Source organism: Oryza brachyantha, chromosome 8, assembly GCF_000231095.2.
Source record: "Oryza brachyantha chromosome 8, ObraRS2, whole genome shotgun sequence".
Taxonomy (NCBI): domain Eukaryota; kingdom Viridiplantae; phylum Streptophyta; class Magnoliopsida; order Poales; family Poaceae; genus Oryza; species Oryza brachyantha.
The window spans coordinates 1,393,690-1,415,767 of NC_023170.2; the positions used below are offsets into that span (position 1 = coordinate 1,393,690).

General features: G+C 41.4%; 4 protein-coding genes across 5 annotated transcripts; 3 read left to right on the forward strand and 1 right to left on the reverse strand.

Moving 5' to 3' along the window:
• The first annotated feature begins 1,066 nt into the window (after positions 1-1,066).
• LOC107304810 lies at positions 1,067-4,140 on the forward strand. Its single transcript, XM_040527142.1, has 7 exons — positions 1,067-1,143; positions 2,022-2,379; positions 2,462-2,718; positions 2,833-3,045; positions 3,124-3,216; positions 3,304-3,408; positions 3,480-4,140. Exons 2-6 carry the CDS (start codon positions 2,040-2,042, stop codon positions 3,346-3,348), a joined length of 948 nt encoding a protein of 315 aa, XP_040383076.1. The 5' UTR covers positions 1,067-1,143; positions 2,022-2,039; the 3' UTR covers positions 3,349-3,408; positions 3,480-4,140.
• Positions 4,141-6,755: 2,615 nt separating this feature from the next.
• Positions 6,756-14,137, forward strand: LOC102705933 (zinc finger CCCH domain-containing protein 55-like). Of its 2 annotated transcripts, XM_006659034.3 has the most exons (5): positions 6,756-6,957; positions 7,642-7,739; positions 10,505-11,044; positions 11,387-13,664; positions 13,780-14,137. In XM_006659034.3, exons 3-5 carry the CDS (start codon positions 10,593-10,595, stop codon positions 13,810-13,812), a joined length of 2,763 nt encoding a protein of 920 aa, XP_006659097.1. In that variant the 5' UTR covers positions 6,756-6,957; positions 7,642-7,739; positions 10,505-10,592; the 3' UTR covers positions 13,813-14,137. The 2 variants fall into 2 exon arrangements, 1 of the variants encoding a protein (XP_006659097.1); XR_005812312.1 differs by lacking the exons at positions 10,505-11,044; positions 11,387-13,664; positions 13,780-14,137 and adding an exon at positions 8,338-8,864 and having other exon boundaries at positions 6,765-6,957.
• Positions 14,138-16,772: 2,635 nt separating this feature from the next.
• On the forward strand, positions 16,773-20,268 carry LOC102707794 (tryptophan synthase beta chain 1). The gene is made up of 5 exons (XM_006659741.3): positions 16,773-17,174; positions 18,127-18,483; positions 18,570-19,012; positions 19,094-19,188; positions 19,876-20,268. Exons 1-5 carry the CDS (start codon positions 16,809-16,811, stop codon positions 20,049-20,051), a joined length of 1,437 nt encoding a protein of 478 aa, XP_006659804.3. The 5' UTR covers positions 16,773-16,808; the 3' UTR covers positions 20,052-20,268.
• A 587-nt stretch (positions 20,269-20,855) lies between these two features.
• LOC121055135 (cysteine-rich repeat secretory protein 55-like) lies at positions 20,856-21,764 on the reverse strand. The gene is made up of 2 exons (XM_040526712.1): positions 21,320-21,764; positions 20,856-20,878 (listed from the first exon to the last, which is right to left on the reverse strand). Exons 1-2 carry the CDS (start codon positions 21,762-21,764, stop codon positions 20,856-20,858), a joined length of 468 nt encoding a protein of 155 aa, XP_040382646.1.
• Between the last annotated feature and the right edge of the window lie 314 nt (positions 21,765-22,078).

Below are 22,078 nucleotides of genomic sequence, written 5' to 3' on the forward strand. Positions count from 1 at the left end.
AATTTATAGTATACATTAAATCCTATAATATTAGATTTTGCTAAATTTAATTTAATTTATGTAACTTTAGAAGGAACTTACTCATAATATTATAATCCACTCTATTTTAAAACAATATTGCAGATTCATGGTATCGTAGGTTACTAGGATACGTATCAGGATACTGCCAACCTTGACTGTGAGCACTTGAGTCAACTTTAGGATTTGACTTAGAAAGACAACACCAAAATCCTAACTATTCAAGCTATACAAAATTAACTGCTGGTTATTTTTACTAAAATAATAGACCAATATTTTCCAAAAAACTAGGCGGACGAATAGTCAATTTTTTCCAATTATTAACTTAGTTAGTTGTACCCGAGTATTTTTTTCAATTATTAATACAAATAGATGAACAAAATTTGAAGGAATAAGAATAAATGTTATTTTGTACTGAGCGACTTTACTTTGAACTCTACATGTACAATCAACTGATATGCATGCCATTTAAATTTTTTTAGAAATGGTTATTTCATAAATAAAACACTAGCCAATTAGTAGCCAAATTGCCAATTCCTCCCAGAAATGTTAGCGCGCCAAAAAATTTGGGAGAATCGCGCCATTTCAGTCCCATATGGGCTAAAGTTCCACTTTTGCCCATAACCGAGCCTTCTATGAAAATTTTGTAGCAAGGGTAATTTCGTACTTGCTCAAACCCATTAAAATCTCCTGTGTCCGATGAATTCCACAATTCCACACCCAGATGCAAGACTCAACCACTCAGGTACCTCCCTCTCTCTCTCCACCCCCTCTCTCCCCTCTCTCTTTCACTCCCCTAATTTTTCCCCCCAGCTTGCACCCCATTCGATCCACTCCCAATCCATTGAATCCACTAAACCTTCTGCTTATAATCCTCCCACTAAGGCACCTTAACCTTCTTCATTTTCAAATCCCGATTTGTGGTTCATATGCCTGGTATCTGGTTAATAGGGTTTATTAAACCTAGGGATTTCTTAATTCCGGTCTTTCTTACTTGATGCTATTTTTTTTGGTCCTAATTTCTATCTGTGTGTTTTGCTTACTTCTACAGATCGACAGAACAAGGAGCTGAACAACATCCACATGCATATTTCCGTTGAAGGCTATCTGTCATATTGAGATCAAGTAAAACTTTCTTACGCATGTATATCGAAATTGATCTGTTAACATCTGAACTATTCTGTACGTGGTGGTAGACAATACAATAGTTATAACATGAATTGTGCTTATTTCCATAGTTGGCAAAAAAAGTATATATTCTTGTAGCTTGCTCTGTGACATGTCCCATACTCCATGTAATGATATTAATGCAGTGCTAAGTTCTATATTAACTCTGTGTATACTTATGCTATGCACTTTACTTACCACATGGGTACTGCTCCCATCATTTCTACCTTCTAAACGATTGGGCAATAGATTTGAGTTGCTTAATTAGAAATTAACCTTATTTGGAATATTGGTTACATCAGCTATTCTTATATGAGTCCTTACTGTATAGGAACAAAAATCCAATATCTATAGGAAATGGAACTAACAGACTATGAGAGGAAGAGGAACATACAAATTGACAGGAATAATAAGGTGCTACAATCATTTGGTTTACCTAAACTGAAAAAGTCTCTTTTTAGTATGTTTCATGGGAAAGGAAATAGCAGTGAACAAGTTATCTTAGCGAAGAAGCGGAGAAATACTAGTAATCAGGAGTAATCTGGATCGGATTATGAACCAAATGAGGAGGAAACTGAAATAGATAGTGATGACATAGATGGAAACAGCCTAGGACAAATGGTTCAGCAGAAGCATGGAAAAACTCTTGCTAGGTTACATCAGATTAAGGTGCTAATTTCATCATTTTTTTTCATTGGTTAATTGAGCATAACATAGATATGATATGAGAATTGTTACACTATTATTAGTTTGTTAGTCTAGCTCTCAACTTTTATTTGTGTGATTTCTTTCTGCAATTACTATGTCTTGTTGACTTAATTCTTTTTAATATGCAGCCCCTGATAAATTCAAAGATGGCACCTAGTACAAGACCTCAAAAGAGGGCTAAAAGCTCCTCCAACAATGAATCTAGCTCTGTGTCAACACGTTCTCGGGTGAATCCATTGGATAATGCACACGTGACTGATCAAAGGATTGGAAGAGCTATAACATCAGTTAGCAACCATCTCTTAGACTGGAACCAAATTAGGGATCCACAAGAATCCACACCCTGTCTAAGCAATTCACCTATGGCAACTCAATTTTCTCGGTTGAGCAATGATATTACTGATGGCAATTCTGCTACCCATAACTATGATGGGGTCAGTGAAACTACTAGACAATTTGGTATGGTTGTTTCACTGCAAGCTAAAGGTAATCATGTATCTAATGTACTCTATTATATAGTAATGTATTGTACCAACTTTTTATAATAATATTGTCTACATTCTTTTAGATGCACCAACTAGCTCTAAAAAATGTAAACAGACTATGGGACATGGACTTGAGAAGTATGTACAGAGGACAGGTCACAAAATGCACATCTCTTTCACTGATGGTAAGCGAAGACCACAGGATCCAACCCAAGCTTCAAAGCTAGCATCGGAATGCGGAATTTACATTAGAAACCATCTGCGTGTTGCAACACATTGGAAGATGTACAAGACAAATGACTACAAGAAAGCCATCCCAGCTGCTATCACTTCTATAGCGGTGACTCCAACTTGCTCTATACATATAGCCTTGTTTTCTAAATCATGTCTAGTTTTTAGATGTGTGGACCATACATGTTTAACATATGTTTGTTTCTAATTCTGGTTTTTTTAGGGAAAGTTTCACATGAATGCAAATGATGAAGTGGCTCGGGCAACATGCACTAATATTATTAAGGATGGTATCTGGCAACAGCGGTATAGGCTTAAGAGCAAATATTTTAATAATGTTCCTATTAGTGAAGTGCTTTCAAAAGGCCCACCACCACGTGTCAGTCCGGAAGATTGGGCAAAACTTGTAGAGAAATGGACTGATCCAAAGCACAAGGTATGAGTATGAAACAAGTAAACAACTATTATATATTCCATTAGAAGTGTATTGTACTAATGAAAAGTCTTCATATAGGAAACTTGTGAAAAGAATAAAATTAATCGAGAACAGGTTAAATTTCACCAAACTACAGGTTCTAGGAGTTATGTTTGTGCAATCCATTCTATGGTAACTTACTGATCTTTTCTCTAGCAATTATGTACATATAATGGGTAGATCTGAGAAAATAATTGGATCTTAAAAATCTTTTTGCAGAAGGTGAATAACAATGATCAAGAACCAGATGCTATTGACTTTTAGAAAGAGAACCATTTCAGCAAGAAGAAAGGTTCCATGAGTGATGATGCACAGGAAGCCTATGTATATTTTTTCCTCGCATATTTTTCATCATGTTTGCCCTTTAAAGATAGGTTAACATATTTAATTTTCAGAATGCTATGGTGAGTAAAAGAGAACAAAATCAAGAGGAAGGTGGACACGCGAAACTTGACGAGGAAATTGTTGCTGAAGTTTTGTCCGAAAGAAACACATCAAGCACATTTCTAGTAAATATGGGTTTCCCCAATAAAAAATCTGGCAATACTACTTCATATATGCAGGTGCAAGAGCTGCGTGATCAGCTAAGAGTAGAGAAAGAGGATAATGCAAGGAAGCAGCATCAACTTACTGAACAGCTTGAATCTCAGCAACAAGAAATTACTGAATTGAAAAGGAAGCATCAGGAAGAGATGGACAACTTGAAGAAGAGCCAAGATGAGAAAATGGATGGTCTTCGGAAGAAACAAGATGAAATGGAGGCTATGTTCCGATTTTTCATAAGACAACAGCAGACCCAATCATCAATGGATCAAGGAACATCAAAGTAGTTTGTTAGGGGAAGATTTTTTGGGTATGATACTTTTAAGTGGTAGAAATGACTTTTGTGTTTTGGTGGCATGACGTTGAACTGTAGTTATTCTGATTTAGATGGTCTAACTTAGCTGTGTGGTATCTCTTTTGTATATGTCAGTAGGATGCTTATCTTACGGTGAAACACTGAATGGTATCTTTTATGCTATGTTATAGACATATTGAATGAAATATATGAATTCCTATTGGCATCACTCATGTGCAACTATATAAGTTTGTTTACAATATTACTTGAGCATGTACTGGTAACTGAATTACTAGAAACCAAAAATAGTAATAAAAAATTGTAAGCGTCATGGTGAACCGTGACGATTTGCAATGTCATAGCTACAACTATAAGGAGGCATCCACGTGGATTAGCTAGTGACGAATGTTGGATAATACATGACATAACTATATTATCATAGATTTTATGACGCTAGAAAAATCGTCATAGATCTATGACGAAAAAAGGTGATTCGTCATCAGAAACTTTCTATGACGCGGCTTCCATGACGATATTTGTGACGCGTTGTATTTGTCACAGGGGATCATCTATGACGAATTTAAGTTTTCTATGATACTTATTCATCGTCATTGAATCACAAATCAGTTGTAGTGGACTCGGATCGAATTCAGTTACCACATGCAATGGCTGCCATGTTGATTAGAGTTAAATTCATTTGTATTAATTCGTGAGATAAGTGTGTTGTTAAACCTGATCAATTAACACTAACTGCGTTCGAAGTCAGCTTGTGGTTGGAGTGAGGCCTATATATAAGGCGTATCGCTCGCGCCCTTAGATCGATGGACGTTGCAGCCATGGCGAGAAGCATCGGATTAGGTCAGCCGAGGTGTTCCAGAGGGAGCACCGTGGGTTCTAGGCCGAGGCGACCGCCATGGCGGAGTGCGGGGTTAGCTAGCGTCCAGAGCATCATAGTATCGTACGTGTTCTACTTCTACCCCGGCAGACGCCATGGCGGCGGCCCGGGGGGGGGGGGGGGGGGTGCGTGAGGAGGAGGAGGCGAATGGTTGAACAGGACGTGTCGAGGATAACGCTGGAGAATGTGGAGGCGAACCGGCCATCGACCGTTGTACGTGATCCACAAGCTGCAGGACGAGGCGGTGATTACCGTCGACGACGAGCGGCGGCATTAATATTAGGGGGACATGATTAGTCGTATGCATGGACACGTTGTAATTATTCGGATTCGAATCATTCGATTAGTAGCAAAGACATGTTGCAATTACTCGGATTAAGTTTGCCAATTCATTGAACTTGTTGATTAGATTTATAGATTACCAGTGTTACATTTGTCCGAAAACTTATTTGCCATTGACATTCTGACTTTCTCTGAGCTCAAATCTCTATGCAAAGAGGAAGCCACGGATTAGTTCTCTGTATTTGGGTGTTGGAGAAATACAATGATTTCACATTCTGTTTGTCGTAAATTGGAATTGCTTTTGAGGTTTTTTAATTAATTTATTTTTAACTTTTGTTATTAAATTATAAAAACATATATATATATATATAATTTATACATACAAAATATTTTTAATCGTTAATTTTTTTCTCTTATATTTAATTTTAGCGAAATGACGAGACTATTTTTTGTCATCGTTTGGATTATATTGAATCATATGCCAGAGACACATGAAATATATACGAGTCATCGACGGCATGATAGGCTGTCAAATAATTGAAGCACTACCAGTCGATTGCCAAAAAAAAACAGTTAAGTTTCATTAACCTCTTTTCATGTTTAGGATCAATGGCAACATGCTAAGGACATTGACATGTTCAAAGATAGAATCTAGGATTGGTTCTTCTCTAATCCAAATCAGCAACTAAAACTTATCTTATATATGTATAAAGATAGAGTTAGGTATCGTCTCGTTATTAATATAATAAAATATTCTTTTATTATTCATGTTTTCTTTTTATCCATCCCATGCAACACAATTTGCTTACATAAATACTAAGAGTCAGACTCTAAATCGTGTTATGTCAACCATTATTTTTTATTTTTCTCTCAACTCTTTCCATCTTATTAATAATTGACTCTTTACATATACTAAGGCCGCGTTCGGCCACCCTACGAGTTAACTAAGTCTCTCTCGTTTTCCGCGCACACATTTTCCGAACTGCTAAACAGAGTATTTTTTTAAAAATTTTTTATAGGAAAGTTGTTTAAAAATCATATTAATTTATTTTATATTTTTTAATAATTAATAATTAATTAATCATGTACTGATCTATTACTACGTTTTCCGTGACAGAGTATTAACTTATGCCCCCCTCCCTAACGCAGCCTAAGGAGAACAAGGTAATTGAGAAAGATAAAAAAAGGGCCATACATTACCGGTGGCCCATAAGAACTCGGATCCAACCCCAAGCTAGGCTCAACGAAAAGCTCGTGGCTCGATAGCTCGTTCAGCTCGTGGCTAGCTCGGCTCGGCTCGCCTCGCCTCGACTCATTTCAATTTCTTAACGAGCCAAGCCACCATTTTAGCTAGTTTGCTCGTGAGCTAAACGAGCCGCATCAAAGTAATTTTCTAGATTATTTTATGCCTTGATACTTATAATTTAAATAATCTTGATCATAAAATTATGGAGGCATGAAATTAAATTTAGATTATATTTTCATATTTTAATTAAATTTACATTATATTTTTCTATTTATATTTTTATGATCAATTTATAGTGCAAAGAATTCATATAAATGTTGTGGCTCACAAGCTATTTCAGCCTCGTTAACCAAATGAGCTATAACGACCCGGCTCGGTATCCCGCCCTACCCAAGCCCAATTTGCTCCCTCAAACCCGCTTGCTTTAACCCCAATTTTCCTTTTTTTTGTTTTGCAGCGCTTCGTGTGCGCAGTGCGCTAGCTATTCGAAGCGTGCTCTCGCTGGTCGCCGCTGCTCCACCACCTCCTCCCCCCTCCCGCGACTTAGGGTTTCGCGGCAGCGGCGGCGGCGTTGGCGAAGTCAGGCGGCCTCGGATCTACGGCTCCGTTGAGGTGAGCCGTCCCTGCGTCCCTCCCCTCACCCCCCCCTCCCGCTGGTGATGAGGGCCCGATCCCAGGGCTCCTCTCCTTGCGCACCCACGTGAATCCGTTCAATCAGGGCGTTGCTTGCTCGCCCTGCTGGCTCTCGCATGCGGAGCTTCGTGGGGATGCTTCTGGCGGGGGATTCGCCGCGTTGGGGACCCTCGCGTTTGGGTCTCTGCTTTGCGATTTTGCGGCGGGAACACGCGGTTCTGCTGTTAGGTTTGGGGATTTTGAGGGGTTTGGGACTGCTGTCCCCGAAACTTGATATCTTTTTGGTTGGATTTCGCATGGGGGAGCAATCTGTTGGCTCAGTCTATGAGTTTTCTTTAGAGAGTCGCTTTCTGGTTAGATCAGGGAAAGTTGCTCACGAGTTAGATCTTGAGGTTGCTATAGCAGTTTTGTCTTGTTTTGGATTGGAAATTTTTCGTCTTCGCTGCTCCAATCTTGTTGATGTATAATGTTCTCTGTACGGGAGCCCCGATGGGTTTAGGGTTCTTTTTTACATTTTTTATGAGATTAGTGGATAAATACCTGGAATGTGCCCGTTACTACTTATCAAGAGCTTCTCTTTGTTAGATTTTCAGTTATTTTTTTTCGTCCGGTGTGATGGAAAAACATGGTCTAACAATCTGGTTTTATTCCCTTTTTTTTCAGATGAAAAGCAAATGCAGTATGGTCTTTTGATTTTCTACTGGAAGATCGGACGATGTGTTGCCAGGCTGGACACCTTTGACATTCTGAGACAGTCTCAGGTTGGTTTCTATACGATGTTGCCATAATGTTCTGTTCTTTCTTGATGTGTAGAGTATGCCATGTTCCTTAAACCTTTTGGTGTATCTTGCATCAATGTAATACGGTCTGTAGACCATCCTTCTGAAAGGACTTATAACAAATCATGTAGATCCCAAGAACCCTTAATTAACTTGCTTCCGTGGATTTGTGGTTCTCTCCTTTGTGTCATTTTTGTGTTTCCTTCATTGTGGTGATTGTTGGCTGTTTTGAGAACATCAAGTAATCAGTAGCTTGCATGTGCTTACCCATTTGTACAATTGCATGCATATGTACTGCTAATAGCGCCCAAAATTACTGACAATGTTGTGACAATTGTTTAATCTCGAAACCAACGATTGCCGTGCTCTCTTTTCTTGCATGACCATCAGCTGGAACATGATATACTAGCTATATCACTGTCCATGTAATACGACACAATATGGCTGGGTTCTTGGATTCATGAGACGATATAGGTTTAGTGTTTTCATGTGCTTAGAGCTAGAATTGGGCGATGATTGTGGTAGGGGTGGAGACATAGGAATTCATGCGAGCTGATAGAATTATCTTTCTCACATGCAGGATTATGTAAATGCCAATTTTTGGAGTGTCTGCCCTTTTGGTTTAGTCTCCATTCTTCAAGACTATAGCTAGCAATTATATAAAGAAAAAAACGAACTGTTAATTGCCACCAAGTTGGCAAAATCGCTGGATACAACATTCGAGGGGAGAAACTTCAGTGGAAATACTAATAATATCAATGCCCCAAGGTCTCTGCAATCGGAGACAGTAACAACTGAACCTTAAGTCTCGACAAAGTCTGGCAAAACCACTGGAACACAGTAAATGAAGGAGAAACTTTGTTGCAACTTCTTGATGCCCAAGATTACTGCAAGTACCGCTTGATGTGATTTTCTTGATAGGTTGTGTTTATAAATTTGGCTGTCCTGTAAGTGTAGAAAGAACACATTGTGGTCATGCCTTTACCTGTAAGTTGTATAGTTCATTTGAGTGGTTGTAATTGTAATGTTGAATGAAGTGTTGTTTTATCCATGGGTTTTTATTGTGAATTATTCCAGATGAATAAAACATGGGTTTATGCCTGGTTGTGGAATTGATAAATTCTTCACAAGGCTTATAACTCCTGAAGGCCTTCTGTAGAAAACTTTCCTTTTTTCTTATTTCCACAGAAAGCTCATTTTCCATTGTATGATCATGTGCAACCTCGATGTTGGCATTTCTCCACCTCGACAGTGCCAAATCCAAAATCTCTATGGTTGTGGGTCAATTATTCAGATTACATGCTTAGTTGCGCAAGCTCTTCTAAAATTATTGTTCTACTCCGCTGTTATCAAGTTGTGTGACTAGTTGGCCAGTCAACAAGTCAGCCAGGGAGTAAAACCTGAGGGACACGACTCTGACTGGCTGGCACAAGATAAAATGGAGCTAGGGCAGGAGCTGCTTGGGAGGCCTGGTTTATCAGGCCACTATTGCTGACTGAATGAGTGACTGGTTTATCAGGCTACTATTGCTGAGTGAATGGGTGACAAGAGGAGAGCTTCCTTGGGTCCATTGGGTGCAAGCAGTAGCAGACTAGCGTAGAAGCAACCAGGATATGTGTAGTAAATAGTCCTATAGGAGTTCAATAAAAAGTAAATACTCTGGTAGTTAACTAAATGACTAGTGTTTGACTTGTTAGGAGTCAGGACTAGCGTCCAGGTTTGTGGAACAGCAATTCGATTTGACTTAACAACCATCTAGGGTCTTTGGCAGTCTAGTGAAGTTCCATCATGATCATATCTAATATTCTACATTATATAAATGTAGACTTATTGCATTTGTTTGGCATTCAAATTGATAATGACATGCTCTTGACAACTGTTGTGATATGTTGTTAATATCCCAAGCCCACTTACCTACATGTACAAGGAAGCAGATGGTAATGCTGAACTGGCCAAAGCAAGTTCAGTTTAGTACTTGTTGATAGGTTGCTGGATTGTTGAGTGTTCTGTTGCTTTGTCTTAGAAATAATCTAGATAGGTATGCTGGTTTTAGTCTGATGTGTGAAGGTAATCAATGTGTTCTATAGGATAAGTACACCTATTCCTGTTGGGATACGAGGAGTCAAGGAAGTTCCCAAACATCCTCAAAAATAATTCGTGGACATGCACACTACGGTGTGAATGCCCTGCAACAAATGTTGGTGTATGTGCAAAGCACAAACGAAACGAAAATACATAGAAAAAAGTATGCCCTGTACCTTTTCTGTTGAGGCTATCATATCTTTGCCACCCCATTTGACAAGAAAATTTTCTTAGGTTTCTGGGACATATATCTTATATTCTGATCTTCATAATGGGAGCGGCTAGCCATTTAGGCAGTTTTCCTTGATAGTGGGAAATCTGTTCCGGTATACCTCTCCTGCTTTTACATACTTCCATTGTTTGGTTTTTAGCTGATAACTGCTGCAAAATTTGAGTTTTAAAACTTAATCAGCTGTAGGCTACATGATCAGAGTAATTGATATGGACTTGATCTTGGGTGCTAATTTATTCTACAGTTGTCAGTCAGTTGTTAAGTGCCTCAACTTTGTGAATGTTTCTGAATGCTGTCCTTTGGGACAACATATCTGCAGCTGTAGGCCAACTTACTTTCAGTTACTACCGTTGTTGCTGTCTCTCACTTTTGTTGTTCAAGCAATCTATTCTTATCGATAATGATATATGCACATGATCTTTGACTATTTCAGATAGATTGACAAGAATACTTTTGGATAAGGGAAGGGAGATTGTGCACCTGGAACTAATTCTTTGTTGGACTAATAAAGAAAGGTTGGAATGACTGGCGAACCTAGGAAAGAGCGGTCCAAGTGGGATTCAAAAGGACCTCCTGATATAGTTGAGATCAGTGAAGATGAGTCTCTTCCTATGAATATGGATGATCATCGTAAAGGTGGTGATTCGCTCCCTAATCAGGATTTCTCTCATGGTAATGACAATCAAATTGGTGAGGCTGATGGACTCAACAAAGATATCAAAGAAAGGCCATCCAAGGCATCCTCTGAAAGACTGCCTCTTAGAATGGGTGATGAGGATCATAACAAAAATGGCTGGCACAACAGAGGCTTTGAAAAGGCAGGCAGATATGCAGATGACAGAAAGCGTGGTGATGGGTGGGGTACAGCTCTTAGCCGTGGTTATTCTTCTAGGATGTCATCTGGTCCAGATGTGTGGAAGCAGCGCAGTCGCAGTCCACTATCTCCGAGAGGTGGTTGGAACAGGTCACGCAGGTGTGTTTGAACAAGTAATTAGTTTGATTAACTGTGCAATTGGTAATCTTTCCTTGTATCCCATAGCAGCTTTCGGAGATGATTTATAATAAAATTGATCAAGAAACTGTAAATATCCTAGATATATTCTATAGTTTGCTTATTCTTAAATGAAGATAAACTACAAACTAGAAATGGGGAGATACAGAATGTAATTTATCTTTAAGTCAATACTTATTGAGAAGATCAAAGATGGTTTTCACATAAGAAGTTTCCATAATTTCTATGGAGTACACTTATTTGGAAAAATCTGGTTACTAGTTTTTCCTCTTTATTGAATATTTGTTTTTTTACACTTTACAGGAACAGAAGCCGCTCTAGAAGTAGAAGCAGAAGCAGGAGCAGGAGCATAGGGAGAGGTAGAGGCACAAGCAGAAGCAGAAGTCCTTACTTCACTGACCGTGGATCTGAGTGGAGGGCTGAGAGAGGCAGAGCACCTGGAGGACCTGCTCTTCCCTGTAGAGATTTTGTAGCTGGTAGATGCAGAAGAGGCTCGAATTGCAGGTTACCTCATGAAGATGGTGTGCGCAGGCAGTTTGATGAGCATTATCCTGTAGACTCAAGGGAAAGGTATGGGCATCAGAATAGGGAATTCATGGATTCACGAGAACAGGATGATTATTTAAGGAGTAGGCCATCTCGAGGTGGCCATTATGATGAAGGGACCTGGGAAAGACCTGAACCCCCTCGAAGGGACTATCGGTCTACAATGCAGTGCCATGATTTTGTCAAAGGAAGATGCAGCAGGGGTGCAAATTGCCGATACATTCATGATGATTCCACTTCTCATGTTGGATGGAGAGATGAGGTTAGAGGGAGTGCTATTGGTAGAGGTGGCCCTGATTCATCGTATGGGAGCAGGACCGAGCACCGTAGGACAAATAAGAACCCCTGTAAATTTTTTGCTGATGGTCGATGTCGTCGCGGCCAAAATTGCCCATATCTGCATGAGGAAGCTTCGCAGAGCCAAATGGGACTGGGTGCACCTGATGAGCCTTTGGGTTACACTGGTGGGCCTACAACAAGAGGAAATTACTCAAACTGGAGTGAACAAAATAATGCTGTGCAAGCAAGTTCTCATATTTTGTCCAGAGATGACAGAGAAAACCCTGTTCCTCAGAGTACCGGCAGAAGTGATTCTCGATATGAGAACAAAAACCGGCATTCCAAAGATGCTGGAAGTAGTCAGTACCAAATATTTCCTCAGGAAGGTTTTGGTTCACTAGAGCAAAACAAACCTGAAACAGCTGCTTCACAACCGTCGCAATTCTTACCATCTGTCCAAACAGGTGCAGAGAGCATAAATATTGACAAGGTATCTGACATGGGTGGTCAGAGTGGACCTGGAAAAGTTGGCAATTTGAGTATGCAAATTAGGATGCACTCTGCTAATCCTGTAGGAGGACAAAACTTGGGGGAAAAGGCAGATATCCAAGATGCAATTCCTCAAATTTCTGCTGCACTATCTCTTCCAGTCACCACCCAATTGCAAAATATTGCATCCTCAGTGACTTTGAATGGCCAGCAAAGTGACTTTTCATTACATTCAAACAGACAGGATCAGTTTGTGGTTCCTCATGCAACTATAAACAACTCTGCTCCTAGCATGCAGAGCCAGCCAGTTGCTCCTTATATGGGGCAAAGCCAACAGGGCTACATTATGGGGGCACAAACATCGCAAGATCTCTCTGCTCGTAATGGACAGATTTTCAATGTTGTTGGCCAAGTTCCGCAGAATCTTCCAACAATTGTGCATGCTGGGCAGAGTCAGGGAACAAGTGATACACCCAACCCAGGGCGAGATAGTGGTGATCAAAGCTTGCACAATACACATAATTTCCAGCCTGTTGCTCCAAATGAGCAAACTCAGAGTCAAACCTTGCAAGGGTTGTCAGTGGTTGCCAGTTCCAGCTTAGTTGATATGGCTGGAGCTCCTCTTTCACAGAATGCAGTGTCAAGTTTGACTGCATCTTTGGCGCAGTACTTTGCTCCTTCTCTGACAGCTGATACCACTGGGCTGCAGTCGTCTCAGCCTAATCCAAATTCAAGCTTGATGACCAATTCATCTGCTGCACCTCAAGCGGTTCAACCTAATCACTGGCCTTGGTTACAACAAGCAGGAATGATTCAACCCCCACATCTTGTTCCATCTGAACAGCCAGCGTCCCAGATATTTCAGGCACCAATGGCTGCTGGTAGTAGTAATGGCAACCCTCTGGTTTTACCCCATTCGGTTGCACCGACTGGTCCTGCAGCTGTCTTGGCCAATGAAATTGCACCTGCAGAAAATAAGAAAGAAGAACCCAAAGACACTGATGCTGAGGCTCATGAAGATGGTGAGAACAAGAAGAGCAAGGATTCCAAGGCGCTGAAGATGTTTAAGCTTGCACTGGCTGATTTTGTGAAGGATGCACTTAAGCCTACTTGGAAAGAGGGTCAAATGAGCAGAGATATTCATAAAACAATTGTGAAGAAGGTTGTCGACAAAGTTACAACCACAGTTGAAAATACTCCTCAAACAAAAGAGAAGATTGATATTTACATGTCCTACTCCAGAGAAAAGCTAAACAAGCTCGTACAGGTAAACTCAGCCTCCACCCTCAGCGCTGTGTACCCAATCTCTTATTTCTCTATTTGAAAAATTTAAGCTCAACTTCTATTATCTCAGCACTCTAATTGGGCTGTGTTATGTGCAGGCATATGTTGGCAAGTATGTCAAGAAAGATTGATGGCATCGTGCCTTCCTGCCTTTGTGTTAGAAAGATTGAAGCAGCCTTAGCTGTCCCTAAGTTTTAGGATTCTTTTTTTTGGGCTTTAAAAACTAGTTTAGGATCCTGTAATTTAGGGGATTTATTTAAAATAACAAACATATATTTCTTGGTCTTCCCTATTTCTATGATCACTATGGTGGTTTGACAAGTAGTATTGCTGGTTCTAGCGACTGAACCAAATGTCACCTCAGTGTAACTTTTGTAGAATACTCATCTGAATTCATGGGGCCTTCTGTTTGAGATTATGCAAGCTGTGGATCATATGTACGATCGTGTGGCTGAGTTACAGCTGATGGTTGTGTTTGTGCTAATCATGCCTCAACATTATATCATCACCATTGTCAGAGTGACATAAATATGAGCAGTTCTTTGTGCCTGAATTTTATTTGATGGATCGATCCATTTGCAAGGCCACGGCTGCTGCACGTATACCTGCTCGACAACAACAGCTTCGGCTGCATGCATGGCATGAGCTTCCTGGCATCTTCTCATGCTTCTGAAGTTGTTGTAGTAGTAGCAGCATCATACCATCTTTCTTCCATCTGCCTATCTAGCTAGCGTGATTCATCGTCCGTCCATCCATGGCCAAAGATAACAATAGGATATTTTCACACATTTTATTTAGTTGGTCCTGACCAAAGCTCATGTCTGAACAATTAATCACCACAACCAGGACAGCTTAGTAGAAACAAAAAAGAAATCTTGCTTCGAACACCTTGACCAGTGCATGCAGCTGCAACAACAGCGTAGCAAGAAGGGTTTTGCATCTCACATGCATCTATTCTTGTGTGGTGGTTGGTGAGAGAGAGAGAGAGGGGATCTCTGAATATTAGGATGCAGAGTCAAAGAGGCGAAAGAACATTAGGATGCAGACTGCAGGCTGCTGCTTGGCTACGCCGTCTAAACTGCGCTGACACGACAACAGCAAAGGAACCATCTCGTTTGCTACTGAATGTTCTGAATATGGGACATATCAGTGTCAATGTGGAGCTATCACCTGCTGCTTTGATGTGTCATCTGAAGTTGTGAAGCTGCTGCTTGGGATTGTGAGCCTGCCTGGCTAAATAGATGGGCTCTGTGTAGGAGTACTAACCAATTCCTTGGTGAGTATTAGAGGAAGTTTGTACAAGTTTAGTAGTACTAATTAATTCCTTGGAGTTATATTATTGTCCATACTCGTACCTTTTTGGTCCCTGGATTGCCCATTCAATTTGCAATGCTTGTCTATGTGTATCAGGTCAGGTGTATGAGTCGTGTGCTTTGACCAATTGGTACCCCAATCAGCATATTTACAACGTAAAATAATTTGTAAATAAAGTTTATATATATATATATATTTGGCAATCTAAAAACATTGACTAAAAATAAACTATGATGAAAAAAACATAAATTAGCTACAAATTAAAGATAAAAACTTTAAATTTTAACTTACAAATCTAGGTCTAAGAAAAACGAAAAGATATCTTATAATATAAAACATAGACAATACTACCCTACCCTAGTCCAATTTAAACTCAAACCAAATTAACAAAAGTTGTTTGAGCTTCGGCTTTATAAGTTAGTACATGCCTACGACCAATTTTAAACTTTAATACTTGATTTTAAATTAATCCATTTTTCATTTTCGTCACTCAACTTTATCTTTAACCACTAAAATGATAGGTATAGAAGTTTACCTCTAACCATATTTTTATCATCCCATATTACCGCTCAATAAGACAACCAACATTATTTTTTGTCGTACCAAAATACTGGCAAATCCAAAAAAAAAATCTCAATTAAACCATGACACCAGAATCTATGCAAAATCTGAATCACCAAACCACAACGAAAAAAAAGGAGAACAACTTGCTATCCTCAGGGAAAACATGCGTCGATGTTATTAAAAAGAAGCAAGATTACTGTCGTAAAAAAACAGCAGCATTACTTATCTACCTAATATTTAATTTTGGATTAAAAGATTAGGACGTAGATGGTACAACTGTCTTTGTCAGGTAAGCGTTACAAAGTATGCTCCATATCTGTAAGCATAGGTGGCCATATGAGTAATGTAAATTAATCACATACTTTATTTATTTTATATTATAAGATATTTTGCTTATCCATAAATCAATCCTATCAATACTTCTCCATAAATCAATAAACATGTTTTATATATGTTTTATATACTGATCTATTTCGACGCAATGGTGATCTTTTGTTTTTTTGGAAAAATAAAACCACATATTCTAAAAGAAATAATTTATAAATATAACTTTTATATATGTATTCTTGACGATATAAAGCAAAGACTTAAAAATAAACTATAATAAAAAAATCTTAAATTATTTTTAAATATACGAATAGACGAGTACGCAAATCTTTATACTGTGAAATGATTTATTTATTTTTTGTCACGATCAAGCTTACAAGTAGCCGTCATCACAACTGATCCACTTGGAACCCTGTCCACTAAATAGATTCACATAATATTCTCACAAAAGAAAAAAAAAACGTCACTCGTGGCCGCCTACGTGGACAATAATCTCACCCTGACCTGCGATAGAACAATCCACGCCGTCCATTTCCTCATCCAATCACATGGGCGGCCCAGGACGCTCCACGTGTCCCCCTCGTCCAGACAAAAAAAAAAGCAAATCTCGAGGCGACGGCGAGAGACCAGACCACGGCTCGCTCGCTCCCCCGCCACACGTGCCGAAAAGCCCGCCACGATCCGGTGGGCCCGGGCGCGACGCTCCCTGCGCCGGGTCCACCGAGCGCCCGGCGTAGACGCCCGCGCGGACCCGCCACCTCGCTGTGAGAGGGGCGCACGTGGGCCGGGTCCACGGTGGACGCACCTACCCCGCGCGGAGAAATTCCAAGCGCGACCGGCTTATATACCCGCCTCGCGTACCCGCTCCTTCACCCCCACCGCTTCTCCCCATCCTTTTTAATTCCACCTCGTCGGAGACGCCATGGCCGCCGCCGCCGCCGCCGCCGTCGGGAACCCTAGCGCCGCCGTAGCTGCGACGAGGGTGGGTGGGGCGAAGGCGAAGGCGACCCCGCCTCCCCGTGTGGCGGGTCTGAGGGTGGCGGGGCTTGCTCAGCGGAGGGGCTCCTCCGTGGTTGTGGCCGCAATGCAGCCGGCGAAGGCGGTGGCCGCGGAGGCGTCGCCGGCCGCGGAGGTGGGGAGGAACGGGGCGGCGCCGGGGCTCGCGAGGCCCGACGCGTTCGGGAGGTTCGGGAAGTTCGGGGGGAAGTACGTGCCGGAGACGCTGATGCACGCGCTCACCGAGCTCGAGGCGGCGTTCCACGCCCTCGCCGGCGACGAGGATTTCCAGGTAACCGTCGCGCGGGTTTGTGGATTTGGGTGCTCATCTGATTGGGAAAGTGTTTTCGTTTGGGATTCTTTCGAATCCCCCTAACTTTATCATTTTTTGGACTTCGTCATTTCATTTCGCATCGCCGAACGAACTGGTTGATGATTGGAGATGTCGACGCTGATTTGCAGGATTTAATCCGCAAAGTTTACATATTTTTTTTGTGGATCAGTGGCGATTGGCTTGGTTGAACCCGTAAAGTTTGCATTTTGTGGCTATGATTAAGCCGATTTCTTCGATTGCCTCTGGCTCATACGAGTAATAAAGATTTAATGTGTAAACTTTGCTTTTTTTTTTTTCATTTTTTGGTGGATTAATGGCGATTGCGTTGGTTCTGTCGGTAAAGTCTACATTTTTGTGGGTATTATTTTTTTTGAACGAAATTTTTGTGGCTATTATTAAGGCGATTTCTTCGATTGCCTCTGGCTGATGCGAGTACGTGATGCTCATCGGTTTCCTCGATCGCTGTTTTGTGGTAGAGGGGAGAAGTCACATCATTCTGTACAACCAAATTGTGCTTTGAGACTGATTGATTTCTGACAGAGATTCGGCTCTTTTCGTGTGTGGACCCTTTCCGACAACTGCACTCACATACTTAGGAGCTCCTATTTAGATAATTACTCCCGAGATCATTTGACGTTTGAGCCCTTATTCTGGAAGCAACTGTATTTGATCTATAGTTATGAAGGCCTTTCAAAGATGGGTTGCATTTTGATTGCGAAAATGTTTAGTGCCTTTTTTGTGTATCATGTGAGAAAAAGCTAGCTAGTTGTTCATCACCGTAATGCCTTAAACTTCATATGATTCTTGAATCATGCGAAATGTTTATAAGTATCCATTGCTTATATGGAGATTGTGAAATGAAAGAGAGATGTGTACTGTGTTTTTGACACCTCTTTCTTGCTCTTTGCAGAAAGAACTCGATGGCATCCTCAAGGATTACGTCGGCCGTGAGACCCCTCTGTACTTTGCTGAGCGATTGACTGAGCATTACAGGCGTGCTGATGGCACAGGCCCTCTGATTTACCTCAAGAGGGAGGATCTTAACCACACCGGTGCCCACAAGATCAACAATGCTGTCGCGCAAGTTCTGCTTGCCAAGAGGCTTGGGAAGGAACGGATCATTGCTGAGACTGGCGCTGGCCAGCACGGTGTTGCCACTGCCACGGTGTGTGCTCGGTTTGGGCTGGAGTGCATCATCTACATGGGTGCTCAAGATATGGAGAGGCAGGCGCTTAATGTTTTCAGGATGAAGCTTCTTGGAGCAGAGGTATGGTGGAAGCTTGTATCTTTTGTGCCTGCAATCGTTTAAACTTGTTTCCCAACATGTTTTGATGACCCCCTTTGTTGGAACAGGTGAGGGCAGTACATTCTGGAACAGCAACTTTGAAGGATGCCACCTCGGAGGCCATCCGTGATTGGGTCACTAATGTGGAGAACACTCACTACATTCTGGGCTCAGTTGCTGGTCCGCATCCATACCCGATGATGGTGAGGGAGTTCCATAAGGTGATTGGCAAAGAGACCCGCAGACAGGCCATGGACAAGTGGGGTGGCAAGCCTGATGTGTTGGTTGCTTGTGTTGGTGGTGGATCAAACGCCATGGGTCTCTTCCATGAGTTCGTTGATGATCAAGATATTAGAATGATTGGAGTGGAGGCTGCTGGTCATGGTGTAGACACTGACAAACATGCTGCCACTTTGACAAAGGGAGAAGTGGGAGTTCTCCATGGATCATTGAGTTATGTGTTGCAGGATGATGATGGACAGGTTATTGAACCACACTCCATTAGTGCTGGGTGAGTATTCAGTTGTTTGCATCGACAGTAATTTTTTGTTACAGCAGTTGGGCTAACCATCCATGTTGTTTTGAATGATAGACTCGACTACCCTGGTGTTGGGCCTGAGCATAGCTTTTTGAAGGACATTGGACGTGCTGAATATGATAGCGTGACAGATCAGGAGGCACTGGATGGTATGTGTTTCAGTGTCACTATCTGATATTTTCCTTCCACTTGATTGGTGGAGTATCTACTAAATGTTGATAGTATCTGTGACAACAAATTGGCTAATGTTGACAACCAACAGCTTTTAAAAACAGTGATCTAAATAATATATATTGTGAATATTCTGAACTTTGATAATACGAGTTTGAATGGGGGCAGAGGCATCAAATTTCTTGTTTGGAGCCTCTGTCATTGTACTGATATTGGAACTGTGGTCTATCGGTATCTGATTCACATGTTAGATGTAAATTATAGATTTACACTGGAAATTTACCTTTGCAGTTGAGTTAGCAGTACATCTGAAAGTGACCCTGAATTACACAAAATTAAAACCAGGGAGGTTCACACCGGGACTCGGCAGCTTGGGAGCTGTCGCATGCATGCATGTTAAACATTTAGCCGATGTTCTGATCTTGATTGTTGAAACATGTAATAACATAATCCCAACTCTTAACACATCTGACTGAGTCGTATGAATTGTGGTGTAGTCTTTCTATATTTTTAAAAAAACATTCTAACTCATGTGTTCCACATCTTCACTGACATAATGATAAATATTTACCTGATATCCCAGCCTCGCATGTTGCAATATCTTACTCTTGAGTGCCATGCTTAACATCTAACCCTTCCTTTTGCAATGGTATCTTCACATGCAGCTTTCAAGCGCGTCTCTCGTCTGGAGGGCATCATCCCAGCTCTGGAGACGTCCCATGCGCTTGCCTACCTGGAGAAGCTCTGCCCAACGCTGCCGGACGGCACAAGGGTGGTGGTGAACTGCAGTGGAAGAGGAGACAAGGATGTCCACACTGCCAGCAAGTACCTTGATGTCTAAAAACTCTAGAAAGGGGCTAAAAACGATAGCTTTTTCCATGAGCAGTTTTGAAAGGGTGCAATACAGCAATTGCTTAGCTTTGTTCTTTGGATAAAAGTACCAATAATGCTTGGAAGTTTGTATTAGCTACAAGTATCTTGGTTTGTTTGTCTTGTAATCTGAATGATCGTATTGGTGGAGTTGGTAAATATAGCTAAATAAACACCAAGCTTTCTCTGTTGGTTTAGCATATCTCTGCAGATTTGCTCATAGTATGCTGTGCTATCTGGATCTTAGTTTTCTTGCTACTTTGTGATGGGCTAATGTCTGAAGAAGTATGAGTAATTCTAGCAATGAACATGACGAAAGCAACAAGCATCTTCCTTGCACTACTTTCCTTGCAATTTTTCACATTTGCCAGTCAAAAATGTACTACTGTCTGCTGCATTTCTCGGACATCATCTTCCTTGTACAGGACTGAGATATGTCGACAGCTGACAGCAACCTGCTCTGACTAAACCAACAAATTTGTTGGGTGTTAGGGCCATCATTTAGGTTGTGCTAGCTTATCTGTCTTTAAAGCTGCCACCGCAATGGTTGTTGCTTCTGCTGATCTATGTCTGTTTTTGTTTGGAGCACCTGAACCTCATTTTGTATTAGATGCATAAGTTGCTAGGTTTTGACAGCATCTGAATAAAAAAGGAAAGATGGCCTTCTCTTGCAAAACTTTACAATGGACAATATATGTTTTTGAGATATAGGATATGGTTTACTAGGTTTTGACAGCATCTGAATAAAAAGGAGAAATGCCCTTTTCTTGCAAGGCTAACCATGGGCTTTGGCAGCATCTGAATATAAAAGAGAATTTGCCTTATCTTGCAACCAAACCATGGGTACCATGACACTCCCTCTATGACTGCGGGAGGGAATAGAGGAGAGAGACAAGGGACAACACAGAAGAGGACGCAGTCACCAAGATGGAGGACCGAGACGACACAGAAAGAGACGCGGTCATCAAAGTGGAGGACTATCCATCAGAGATGCAATCGATGATGGAGAAACAAAGAAGAAAATACGATGAAACACAAGATTTCAAATTCAGTCGCAATCGTTCGCTTCGCTCCCGTTACGACTGAGGGGGAATGTTAGAGATATGGATACATACGGTTAGAGGTAACAGAGTCCAATATAAACTCTAGAGATAAAAATAAAATCCTAAAGAGATATGATAAAATATTTATCTTGTACTCCAAGTTTCTATCTCCTATGTAGATTATAAATATACATACGAGGGTCAGTGTAATGTACAACAGAAGACAACAAATCATATAGTTTCTCCCCTTCTAATATTTTCCACAGCCTGGCGTCCGACGTGTAGTTGCCGCAGTAGGAGACGATCTGCTTGGCGGCCGCGGCGAGGCAGGCGTCGCAGTCGCCGGCGGAGACGTCGCCGCGGCACTGCGCGAGGCCGTAGAAGACGGCGTCGCCCCTGCCGGCGGAGGAGGTGGCGAAGCCGCCGTTGGAGCGCGCCTTGGCGGTGAGGCCGGCGAGGAGGGAGTTGACGCTGCGCCGCCTGGCGATGAAGTTGCTGTCGCTGATCTCGGAGCAGAAGCTGCCGGTGGGATACGTCGCCGTCGAGGCCGCCATGCCCAGAAGTGGGAGCAACGCCAAGGAGACAAGGACGGCGAGCACTACCAGCTGCTGGGAACCGTAGGCGCTTCTGCTGGATGCCATGGCTCCAATTTCTCATAATGTTATTAGCTTGCTTGTGTTTGATTATGTGTGGGAATCGGGAGGGGATGGGTGGACTTTATAAAGGTGAGGATTGCATTGTATGTGCTGGGCGTTGTATCAAGTCGATCAAAACCTTGTTCTTGATTGCAGACTTTTTCTGACTGCTCGATCAATTGTTCTTGTGGTTGGAGAAATGTGCTAATTGCGGGGAAACATAGTATCAAAATTAAACCCTTGTTCTTCGTCGCTGACTTGTTTTGACTGTTCAATTGGTCACATATATATACTTAGGCCGCGTTCTTCACCTCCACTAA

Coding starts and splice junctions, on each gene's coding strand:
- LOC107304810 (XM_040527142.1), top strand. CDS start 2,040: ATGGCACCTAGTACAAGACCTCAAAAGAGGGCTAAAAGCTCCTCCAAC. Junction 2,719..2,832: donor CTGCTATCACTTCTATAGCG/GTGACTCCAACT, acceptor TGGTTTTTTTAG/GGAAAGTTTCACATGAATGC. Junction 3,046..3,123: donor GGACTGATCCAAAGCACAAG/GTATGAGTATGA, acceptor GTCTTCATATAG/GAAACTTGTGAAAAGAATAA.
- LOC102705933 (XM_006659034.3), top strand. CDS start 10,593: ATGACTGGCGAACCTAGGAAAGAGCGGTCCAAGTGGGATTCAAAAGGA. Junction 11,045..11,386: donor GGTTGGAACAGGTCACGCAG/GTGTGTTTGAAC, acceptor TACACTTTACAG/GAACAGAAGCCGCTCTAGAA. Junction 13,665..13,779: donor AGCTAAACAAGCTCGTACAG/GTAAACTCAGCC, acceptor TGTTATGTGCAG/GCATATGTTGGCAAGTATGT.
- LOC121055135 (XM_040526712.1), bottom strand. CDS start 21,764: ATGGCATCCAGCAGAAGCGCCTACGGTTCCCAGCAGCTGGTAGTGCTC. Junction 20,879..21,319: donor TGTACATTACACTGACCCTC/GTATGTATATTT, acceptor TTTTATATTCAG/ATGCTGCCAAAGCCCATGGT.
- LOC102707794 (XM_006659741.3), top strand. CDS start 16,809: ATGGCCGCCGCCGCCGCCGCCGCCGTCGGGAACCCTAGCGCCGCCGTA. Junction 18,484..18,569: donor TGAAGCTTCTTGGAGCAGAG/GTATGGTGGAAG, acceptor TTGTTGGAACAG/GTGAGGGCAGTACATTCTGG. Junction 19,013..19,093: donor CCACACTCCATTAGTGCTGG/GTGAGTATTCAG, acceptor TTTGAATGATAG/ACTCGACTACCCTGGTGTTG.